At 51.6% G+C, this 11,724-nt stretch overlaps 1 protein-coding gene across 1 annotated transcript; it reads left to right on the top strand.

Annotated features, from left to right (window-relative positions):
- The first annotated feature begins 350 nt into the window (after nt 1-350).
- On the top strand, nt 351-1,331 carry ZNF488 (zinc finger protein 488). The gene has a single exon (XM_030334290.1). The coding sequence runs from the start codon at nt 360-362 to the stop codon at nt 1,329-1,331; it is 972 nt and encodes a 323-aa protein (XP_030190150.1). The 5' UTR covers nt 351-359.
- The last annotated feature ends 10,393 nt before the right edge of the window (nt 1,332-11,724 follow it).

The raw sequence follows: 11,724 nt of genomic DNA, 5'->3' as shown, positions 1-11,724 counted from the left end.
GCAATGCTGAGCCATGTCCCTGGGTGGCAGGGTCACGCAGTGTGGTCCTTCCTCCCCGACGGAGTCCTGGAGGTGAAAGCAGGTGGCATAGCGCTCTGAGTCAGGGTGAGCTGTCGTGTCTATAGCAGTCAGGATTCTTTGGATGCAAACAATGAAGATGGAGGGCTCGTGTCTCACTGCTGTTGCTTCCTCTCTGTGCAGAGTCCTGTGGTCCAAGTGTGGCTGGCCCAGCCAACAGGGGAGCTCTCCAATCTCACGGTTCCTCCCCGGGGCAAGGCCTCCGCAACACCAAAGCCCTGAAGACTGACAGCTGTTGGAGCGTCCGCCTTCTTCAGCTGGCTCACAGCCTGCTGGTCGTCATGGCTGCTGGGAAGGGTGCTCTGCAGAGCTCTTCGGCTGAAAACACGTGGAGGCTTAGTGAAGCTGACCAGGGCTGGAGCTGCAAGCCAGTGCTGCTGGAAAAAATGAACAACCTGGGCTCTGAGGCTGCCATGGGTGGTGGTGGCCGGGAGGAGACCTCTGCTGAGGTGGCACTGTCAGCAACCCCAGGAAAACTCAGACTGGGAAAGCCAATGGCCCAGAAGGTGTGCTGGGAACAGGGGCAGAGTGCTTTCACAGAGGTGCCTCGACTCAGGAAGAGGCTGGAGGGTGTGCAGGCCAAGGAGAGGGAGCATGATAACCCCACAGGCCAGCCTGGTCCCCAGAAGCTGACCCAGGACACCCCCAGGGACCTGGCTGACAGCAAGACCTCTGTGTGGCCCAGTGGAGCCCGAGGGGAGCAGAAAAGCGCCTTCAGCAAACCAGCCAGGTGTCCAGCAGGGAGACCTGGGCCAACCTCCGTCTTCCAGGCACGTGGACCTGCAGATGCCCTTGGGGAGCTGTTGGGACTCAGCAACACGGTAGACGTCCCTTGTTGGGATCAGCTTTCGAATTCTAAGTTTTTGGTGGGTGATTTCTGGAACCTGCAGACGTTGCCACAAAATGCTCCTCTCTGCAGTGCTTTCCTGGGGGCCCCCACACTGTGGCTAAAGCATGCCACAGCCCAGATGTCCACACCATCATCATCCTCTTCCACTGCCACTTGGGCCCTGCTGCCACCTACGTTCACCTCCCTGGGCCTGTCCACCCAGAACTGGTGTGCAAAATGCAACCTCTCCTTTCGCCTGACCTCCGACCTGGTCTTCCACATGCGGTCCCACCACAAAAAGGAACATGTGGGGCCTGACTTACATTCTAAGAAGCTGAGAGAAGAGGCCCTCACGTGTCCCATTTGCCATGAGTATTTCCGGGAGCGCCACCATCTCTCCAGGCACATGACTTCTCACAGTTAGCGGGTGGCTGTGGAACAGACCTGTGGATGCAGCTTCTAGCATTTGGCGGTGGGGCGGAGATGGCTCACTGGTGCTTCCTTTGAAAAGGCTCGTCATCGTTGTCTGCAGGGCTGTCTGCATTGGAGTTGATAGATGAACTTGGTCATCATTTGAAAAAGATGGTCCTTGGCTCTGATGTATTTTGATGGAAATAAAGTCATGAAATAAAATGACACACTTTGCTAACCTAGGGTATCAAGACTGCTAGGCACGGAGTAGAGGCCCTACTCCTGTTCCATATGGAGGCAAGTTTGACACACAGCCTGGGCTTTGGAGGCAGACAAACCTGGATGCTAACCTTTCACATATTAGCCCTGACCTTGGACACATCGCTTTCACCATCTGAGCCCCAGTTTTCTTCTCTGTAAATGGAGAGGGCGACACCTGTGTCTTAGGGATGTTGTCATGGTTACGTGGGAAGGTGTGTGGAAAATAGCCAGGATGCCACCTGGCACAGTGTGATTCCTGAGTGAATGATATTTGTTATCATTGTCCAGATTAGTAAGCTGTTGTTCCATGACAGAGTCTCAGCGGCAAGCAACCCAAAGCATCTAATTCTCGCTCGAAGGTCTGTGGGTTGGCTGGGTTGGGTTGGGCTTGGCTGTGCTTGGCTCCAGGTTGCAAATTATATTTAGGTTCATGTTCTGTTACTCTAGGACTAGTGGGCTTCCTAGATAATACTTCTCTTATGGTCATTCCCAGAGCACAAGAAGGAAAATCCAAACACACAAGCACACCTCAAGTCTCTGCTTGGGTCACTTCTACTAGCAGCCTCCCAGCCAAAGCGAGTCAATGACCAAGCCCAAAGCAAGTGGGTGAAATGTGCCACCTGCCCACAGGGAAGCCGTGATGAGGGAGCGGATGTAAGGTCCTACTACAGAGGCATGAAGCATTGGGACCAGTCATTCAGCTGACACACTTGGTCCATGGTTCTTCACATGCTGAATATGTGGAAGGGGGAGAAAGGAGCAACATCCCCCCACCCACACACCCCTTATCTCTCAGCAAGCAAGCATGGTGCAAAAGCTTAAGACTTAAAACATGGTGAGAATTTGGAGCGTTGTGGTTACCATTATCTACTGCATGTGGCACTTCTCTCGGTGACTGTTCTTTTCATCTGCATTTGCCCTTGCAAACCTCAGGTCATAAACTCTGATGTAACTCGGGCCAGTTTGTGGGAAGGCCATTCGTTGGGAGCTCTTTCAAGTTAGGCGTTCTTTTGACTGGTTTCCCCTGCACTTTCAGGATTTGTTCATTTGACCAGCAGTGTCCAACCCTCTGGTGGGCCCTCTGGCACCGAGCTCAGGCTGTGGTTGGGAAGGAGCTGGTGTGGGCATCTCAGACAGTGGCCAGTGACCCGTCCAAACCCCCCCCCCCCCCCCGAGTTCCATCTCTTCTCTCCCTCTCCATGCATACACAGGGTCCTGGTGAGAGCCTGTCCCACCCGGCCCACCCTCCTTCTCACTCACCCTCTCCCCGCCTCCCACCCACACACCCAGCCATTCTGCATCCATCGCCAGCCATTCAGTCACCCATTTATTGGCCTCCCTGGGTACCCTTGCTGTGCCAGGCTCGGTGTCAGGCCCTGGGGGAGGCCCAGTGAATTCGGCCCATGGTCCTTGTTCAGGGTACGCAATGCCTGGTGTGCAGCATGATGGATGCCAAACAAAAGCCCGTGTGGGGTGCCTGGCACATGGGAGCAGGTGTACCTCAGACCTGTGGGAGTAAGTGCAGTGCCCCCTGAGGCCTCCTGAGGAGCAGGGGCAAGAGCAGATCATCCAAGTCCAGCAGATGCTGGAGGTGCAGGTGGAGGGTAGTAGCTGGGGAGAAGGGGGGGGCAGAGCTACAGAGGCTCTAGGATGCTTCAAGGCTGGTATGAGGAGGACTGAGTGGGGCCCTCTGAGATGGAGATGTAGGAAGGCCTCAAAGGACAGGAATTTGGCCCAGGGCATGGGAAGGATGGCTCCAAGAGGCACTTTGGAGGGGCCTCTGGTTGCAGTGAGAAGGGTGGGCTGGAGGAGAGGAGAAGACCCCCTGAGTCATTTCCTCTGCATGTGGAAGGAGCCAGCAATGCTCCCTGCAGGCACCAACAGAGCATCTCCATTCTTGCAGGGAGGTTTGGAGGACCCCCTCCCTGAGAGAGAAAAGGGAGGCTCTGCAGGGTGGTCCCTTTACCCACAGAGGGGGCTGGAGCTGGGGGGAACCTTCCCCTGCTATCCATGTGATGCAGGAAAGGGCATCTGAGGGAGTGTGAACCTGAGGCTCCACACTATGTGGTGACATATAGCCTTTAACCTATGACAGGTGCAGGAGGTAGATATTTAATTCCCATGTTACTGAAGAAGAAACAAACTGCCGAGAGGGTAAGCTTCTTTCCTAAGATCATAGGTTCAGGAGAAGCAGCGCAAGAATAAGGCCCCAGGACCACTCACATCCTTCCCAGCCTGCCACACATCTGCTCAGCATGTGGGTCACATGGTATCATGGATGGTTTAAAAAGTAGGGTTTAGGACCAGGCATTGACCCCTTCTGGAATTTAAACTTGCAGCCTGCATACACCCCCACATTTCCTATCACCCTTTTCTTAGCACTTCTCTATATCTTGTATGCTCCATGAGTTTTCCGATTTGTGTTAGTTACAGCGTCTCTCCTGTTACTAGAACCTAAGCTCCACGAGAGATTTTTGCTGTTTTGTTCACTGCTGTATCCCCAGCAGGAAGGACAATGAAGGCACATAGTAGTTGTTCAACAGACTTTTGTTGCATGCATGAATGAGATGCCTAGATCCAGTCTCGCCCCTGACAAACCCCGAGCCAGCTGCTCATAGTGTTTTGACATCTGTCAAGTGGTATGCACAGCCATCCTCTTCTGGTTTATTGGATTGGTCCGTATTTCTGTGAGATCCCTTTTTAAAGTCATAAGTGCTCTTGAGACCAAATAGAAATTTAAAATGGAAAGGGACTCTAGACTTCCAGTCCATCCTTCCAGTGTATAGGGGTGAGCACTGAGGTCCACTGGTGAGCTGACGTGCAAAGTGATGCAGGGCGAGTGGTGGTGAGGTCAAGGCTAGGACCCCTGAAATGCCGGCCCAGGCATCTTCCCTGACCCGCCCGCATGCCTCTAAGAACATTGCCTGTGGCCGCACACAGAATTACTACTAACAGCAACCGCGTCATTTTCAAGCAAGGGAGACATTTTGAAAAAAAAAAAAAAAAGTTAATCAAATAAAAGTTATGAAGAAGCATAACAGAACATCTTCTCCCAACTCAACTTTGTAAGATGGAATTCATTTTAATAAAAACGGATGGACATGTGAGGTGCTTTGCAGCCATTTAAATTGACAAACTCCAAGATGACTTATGGAGGTGAAGACTTTGCAGTTGATTAATGTGGCAGCTCCTACTTATCACCAGACTGGGTTCCCAAAGTCCCCTTGGCCGTCAAATCCTGTCTCATCCCTTCTTCTCTCCTGCCCTTCCAGCCATATTGGAGAGTAGTCACTTTTAATCATGACTTTGCTCAAGGTCCCTCTGCCACCTTCCATACTAGTTAAGAGTTTGGCTGGTGATGTTGCCACAAAACATCACATCAGCAGGTAAGAATTTTCCTCTATAATTCTGGAGTAAGAATTGCCACATTTCTTAAATTCTCTATATCTAATTTAATCTGCTCTGTACCCTGATCCTGTACGTTCTGGTAGGATATGCAATCTGTTATTTTCAAATTCCTCCCGTCTTTCTTTTTTTTTTCAACGTTTTTTTTTTATTTTTATTTTTGGGACAGAGAGAGACAGAGCATGAACGGGGGAGGGGCAGAGAGAGAGGGAGACACAGAATCGGAAACAGGCTCCAGGCTCTGAGCCATCAGCCCAGAGCCTGACGCGGGGCTCGAACTCCCGGACCGCGAGATCGTGACCTGGCTGAAGTCGGACGCTTAACCGACTGCGCCACCCAGGCGCCCCTCTCCCCTGTCTTTCAAGTTCGCAGAAAGTTCCACAACATGCCCCACCTAAGAAGGTAATCTCTCTTAGCTTCATGCGGTCTCCCCATACTGCACCTCCCCATACACAGGTGTCTTTGCCTCTGTCCTCCAATGTGTTCAGTTTTCTCTCCTCCGCCTCTTCCAGGATCTTGGGCCTTGATGATTTTCTGCCAATGTTGTCATTAGGCATGTCACACAAAAACCATTGAGTCAATGATCAGAAAGTCTTGGCTAATTTCTTGGAATAGGCTAGGGAAAATACCTTATAGTGGCTGGGAAAATGGCAATGTATACCTTTTTTTTTGAATGTTTATTTTTGAGAGAGGGACAGAGTGCAAGTGGGGGAGGGGCAGAGAGAGAGAGAGAGAGAGAGGGAGACACAGAATCCAAAGCAGGCTCCAGGCTCCAAGCTGTCAGCACAGGGCCTGACAGTAGACAGCCCGATGTGGGTCTCAAACCCACGAACCATGAGATCACGACCTGAGCCTAAGTTGGACACTTAGCCGACTGAGCCACCCAGGTGCCCCAACAATGTATATATAGAAATCTCCCAAGCAGCCGCCATTCAAATAAGATTTTTAAGAGACCCCAACATGTGCTAATGAGGCTAAAATAAGACATTCGGAATTCAGGTCCATTTTAGTTCTCAATTTTAACTAAAATCTGCCTCCTCTCCCCCCCCCCCACCCCCCCCCCCCCCCCCCGCCACCTGCTTTTATCTGGAAGAGAAGTGAAACCTTAACAAGGCTGGTATCCTGGATTTCAACTTCTGGCCCCTTCCTGAATCTTAGACCTTGAAGACAGGGTATCCTAGTCAAATAACTGTATAATTAGACTGTATAATTAATGAACAGGAGTGAAGTCCACTGAGCTTAGGGAAAGGGAGGGTAGAGGAGGGAGGTTGGACCTGACATCTAGAGCTCTTTTGTCTATGGTGAAGGCTCTTTAGCGCCAGGCTGAATGCAGGCCTCAAGAGAGGTTGAAAATCAGGACTGTATGTGAAATTGGTGATTCAGTTTTTAAAAAACCAATGCCCAGAATAACATGGATTTAAGGAAGCACATTAGTGGGGAGGGGTTGGGGGAGGGGGAGAAATGACCAGCAGTGGAAACCCCTGACTCCGTTCTGCATCCAGACTTGGAAGAGGCTGGGTGCTGGGCCTGGCCCTATTCTTCTGGGCACAATAAGAGAACCCCTCACATACGGGAGAAATTCACCAGTTGTTCCAAGGCAAATTTTGCAACCTCCCTTTCCTTGGAAGGTTCTTGGCTCCCTCTGGAGGCTACAGACCTCCCCTGCAGGCCACTTCTCTTCAGAGAGGGCTTTACACACCCTGGTTAATTGTATAATTTGTTTATTTTGTTTGGAGAAGAAGTCTTGAGAGAGGACTAAAAATCATATCATAAGAGATAGATCCCATAGGAAAAAAAACTTCTATTTTAAAAATAAATTATTCTCCAATAGGCTTTGATTTGTACCACTTCTTAGGGATTTTCAGACACTAATTTTTAGTGGGGGTTGAGAGGCAGTACATTCTGGAAGGAGGGTTGGGGTTCCTTAAATTTAACATCTTCTTCCCTGGTCATCTTGTGTTGTCCTGGGGTAGGAGACAGGAAGCCAGTGGCCTCTGATACCCTCGCTATTTCTAAGCCGCTTGGATTAGCAGGCTATTTTCACTTCCAGCCTCTCTCATCAGCAAGGAAGCAAGGAGGTCCTTAGGCCAGGTGGCAGCTAATCCTATGGAACCCAGGAAATATGAGACAGGTGCCCTCCAGTGGGGATCTCCTAGGCAGGCTTCTTCGCCCACAAGTAATTTGGTATGCATCCTTTTTTTTCTGAGTCATGTGCTCTCATTGCACTAAAGCTGTGTGGATAACCAAGGCCCTCACTGACACACAAACATGACCATTGGCCATGTGATGGGCTGAGTAGGCAGATGCAGGGACATAGGAAGCAGGAAGGTGAGTGAGATGGGAGAAAAGCTGGGGTCCTCCCCTCTGATGCTCCAGTGTGGTCCCTGGCCTCTGCTGGACTGGGGTCTTTGGCCAAGTCTCCAGCAAGGATCCTGATGGTGAAGTAAAGGTTCAGCCTGTCTGTGGGCTGGGGTTACCTTTGGGAGATGGGGAGGATAGCCTGGCCCGGTCCCTCTCACCACAGATCAGTGGTGCCTTGAAGGGGTCCTCAAGCAGGGGGGACCTGAGAAGGTTACATGGCAGAACAGTGGCCCTGACTGCAGGCTGGGCCACAGAAATGGGGTAGGAGGCTGTGGTGGGGATTTAGGAACCAAACCAGGACCCCAAAACAAGGCAGAGGGGAATGAACTATGAACTATTAATTCTGACAACTCATTTAGTGTCTTGGTGATTATGTAGATACCTGGGTGGGAGTGGTGGTGGGAGCAGAGAGGAGGGAGCTGGGGTTAACTCTCAGATCTCTGCCCTAATTTCAGGAGGGAGGGGTAGCTGTGTACAGGATGGGGTCCTGGGGGCAGGAGCAGACCTTATCCAGGTAAGGTGCGAGAAGGTGGAGGTGATGAGCTCATACTGGGACATCAAGAGCAAAAGGGGCCTGTAGTCTTTCGGAACAGAGGCTGCTAGGCAGCTGTGGGTCACCTGGTTCTGCCACCAGAAGAGAAGCCTTTCCTTTTCCTTTTTCTCCAGCCTTCTGTCTCCAAGCAGGTAAGAGTGTAAGAGAGCTGGCTCAGGAACGCTGACCCTTTCCCTTTGGTCTGCATGGGACCCTCTGGGTCTGCTTCTCCCACCATAGACCCTCTCCCCAGGCTGGGCCCAGGACCTCTTCATGGTATGGTGGGAACATCAGGGTCTTTGGAGCCAGACAGATGTGGGTTCAAAGCTCGCCTGCCCCTCGCCTGGATGTCTTGAGGGGAGCCTGGGCTGCACCCAGTATTTGATGGGCAGGCTGGGGGCTTGAGCTGGACAGTGGGCAGGAAAAAGGAGCTGGTCAGCAGGACCTCAGCCAAGGTCAGCCAGGGTGGCCTATGGAGGATGTTGCTGCCATCCCTGCTGAGTAGGGGCATGGCTATGCTGCCCTGCACATGGGGCACCTGGCCGCTGCTGCTGCCCAGCTATCACTTGCTTAAACATTCAACTTGTTTGGGGCTCCTGAGTGAGTCAGTCAATTAAGCGTCTGACTCTTAGTATCAGCTCAGGTCACGATCTCATGGTTTGTGAGATCGAGCCACACATCAGGCTCTGTGCTGACAGTGCAGAGCCTGCTTGGGATTCTCTCTCTCCCCCTCTCTCTCTGTTCCCCATCCCGCCCCTGCTTCTGTGCGTGCTCGCTTTCTCTCTCAAAATAAATAAATAAACATTAAAAAACCCATTCAACTTGCTTAAACAGATTAAACATTCTTCATAGGAACTTCTGATTGGCCCAGAAAGAACCCTGTGCCCGTACCCTGCTGCCAGGAAGCTGGAAAAGTGAACTTGTGGTGTGTCCAGCTTGGTAGTGGGGAAATGGTGAGAGGTGACATTGGCTGGGCACTGGATTAACCTTTTTCTTTTTTTTTTTTTATAAATTTTTTTTTAACGTTTATTCATTTTTGAGACAGAGAGAGACAGAGCATGAATGAGGGAAGGTCAGAGAGAGAGGGAGACACAGAATCTGAAACAGGCTCCAGGCTCTGAGCTGTCAGCCCAGAGCCCGATGCGGGGCTCTAACTCACGGACCGCGAGATCATGACCTGAGCTGAAGTCAGACGCTCAACCGACTGAGCCACCCAGGTGCCCCTGGATTAACCTTTTTCATCTTCATAGCCCCAAAGGTGCTATTGTGGATCTCATTGTACAGATGAGAAGACTGAGGCCTGGAGAGGCAAAGTGACTTGCCCTGAGTTCCATAGCTGGGAAGTAGCTGTCCTGGCCTATCCACCCAGACAGGGCTCCCAAATGCCTCACTGCTTCTTAGGGAGTGTGTTTCCCACAGGATCAGATGGGGAGCGATTCTCTGAACATTCAGAGGGTGTGCCTTTGCTGGGTGGCCTAAAGTAGGGCGAATGTCCGATGTGCTGCCTATGTAAGCCCCTGTGAATTACTGAGCTTGACTGAGTGTCCACTGACTCCTGCAGAAATGATAAGAATGGTTGTGCAGTGCTCGCTTCGGCAGCACATGTACTGAAATGTCTGTCTATGGTACTGAGAAGATTAGCGTGGACCCCGCACAGGAATGATATGCAAATTCGTGAGGTGTTCCATTAAAAAAAATGGTTGTCTCTGCACTGTGAAGCCCAGAAGAGAGAAGTATGTCTGTCACCCACCCTAGGAGCTGCTCCACCCCTCCCCCTATTTAAGACCCATCGAGACCTTTGCCATCTGCAAACCCCACAACACCTAGCCTGATACCGTAAACAAACTAAACAGTCAACAAATGTCAGTGGTGCAAATCAAAGAAATCCAAGTGATATATAAGGAAAACCCGTGGGAAAAAAATCAGCAATCGCTAATGATCACTAAGGTATGGTTAGGGACTCAAGGTACAATGTATCTTATTTTATTTTTGGAAGAATGCTGTATTTGAAAATAATAATACATGCTTATTATAAGGATTTAAGGAAAGAGAAGAGTTCAAATATTGCCCCTGGTTCTACCACCTAGAGGAACCATTGTTTGATGTAGGTGACCATCAGATAGCTATGGGTGTGTGTGTGGGGGGGGGGGGGCGCGAGCGGGAAGGAGGAGGGAGGAGAAAGAGCCCCTAGAATATAAGCAGGTAGGGGCCTCACACATCTGCCTGGATGTTAATAGGTCTAATGAAGAAAAAGGTGAAATCCCAGTATATGTGATGCTGCTAGAATTCAATCATGCCCTTCGTGTTACTTGAATTTAGCAGAAGGGAAAGGACCCAGAACGCCTTGTATCAGAGCTTTCCTACTTCAGCAGGGTTGGTTCAAGGTTTTCCAGGTGGTGAACCTCCTAGATATTGGTGGTGACCCAGGGGTGTGCCAGATTCCACAGCTCCCTGGAGCCTGGGGAGGGGGCTTGTGAGTCAGGGCTGTGTAGTGAGGTCAGCCCGGTGCCCTGGGGAAGTCGCCTGTGGCAGCTGCAGGCTGGACTCACCAAACAGCGAGGCCAGATGGCAACGGTCCCTCATCCTCCCTCACTCAGACATCTTGGAGCCCGGGGCTCTGAGAGCACTGATTGGCAGGGTTGGGGATGTCCTTGCTGTAACGGCTTCATCCCCACTGTGACTTTGGGCAGAGTCCTGGAGGTCTCTCACTTTTGGGTCCCTGTTGATTCTAGTGGAGTAAGGTTGCCTAGCTCCCAGGGGCCAGCCAGTGGCTGCCTTCCTCCAGGTCACCCCCGGGCTTCCTGTCTCCTCCTGGGGCTTGCCCGGTTCTGGAGGAGATCTTGGGGTCTTCAGCCTTCTTGCCCTGTTAGGAGTGGGCTTGGTCAGCACAGCCAGTGCAGTGACAGACTGCCCTAGACCAAGAAAGGCAGGCACCCAGACCACCGCCCAGGGCCACTCTACCCTCAAACAGCAATGCTGCGTGTCTAAGTGCCGCATGACACCAGAGCTCACTTTGGGGGCCCTGGCGGAAGCCAGAGAACAAGGCCTTGGGCGGAACACATGAAGGGAAGACAGACTTGCTGCCGGATACTCACGTGCGTTCCTGCACCAGGCGCTGTGCTAAGCGATGGGCAGTGGGAGACGAGGGTGAGCATGATGGCTGCCACCCCTGAGGAGAATGCTGGGACAGAAATGATCCCAGGGCAGGAGGGAGAGGTGCTTTAATGGGGAAGATGTGGAGGCAGGGAGGGCAGAAGGGGGACAATGTGCTGGGGGAGTGGGGGTCCCTGACCTCTGGGCCTGCACTGTCCCACAGGGGATCCGCCGGCCGCAGGTGGCCCCTGAGCCCCAGACATGTGCGTGAGGAAGGGGAAGAAGCACTGTATGTGCAGACTACCCACCAGATTTCAAAGGCTCCGTGCAAAAACATCTCATTCACAATCATTTTTATATTGCTGAAATGATACTACTGTGGATATAGTAGGGCAAATAAATCACACTAGTAAAATACACGTCACCTGTTTCTTTTTACTTTTTAAGAAGGTAGCTACTAGAAAACGTAAAGTGACGTGAGTGCCGCAATCTGCAGCTCACGTCGTAGCTCTGTCGGATGGAGCTGCTCTAGGACCAGGGCTTGGCAATTAAGAAGCATGGGTAGGAGGTACATCTGACTTCGCCTCCCCAAAATAACTACTATGGAGGGGGTTGCCTCTGAGGGGTGAGCTGCCTGTCCCTATGTGCTCAGAGATGTTGGCAATGGTGAAGAGACCATCGGGTGAACTCCAAGGGTGCCTTCAACTCTAAGCCTACCGGGGCTCAGCAGGTCCCTTTTCTGAACCCGGAGGCC

Source organism: Lynx canadensis, chromosome D2 (genome assembly GCF_007474595.2).
Source record: "Lynx canadensis isolate LIC74 chromosome D2, mLynCan4.pri.v2, whole genome shotgun sequence".
Classification (NCBI taxonomy): Eukaryota; Metazoa; Chordata; class Mammalia; order Carnivora; family Felidae; genus Lynx; species Lynx canadensis.
Note: the sequence above shows the minus strand (reverse complement) of the source record. Positions and strands in the feature narration are given on the sequence as shown.

Coding starts and splice junctions, on each gene's coding strand:
- ZNF488 (XM_030334290.1), top strand. CDS start 360: ATGGCTGCTGGGAAGGGTGCTCTGCAGAGCTCTTCGGCTGAAAACACG.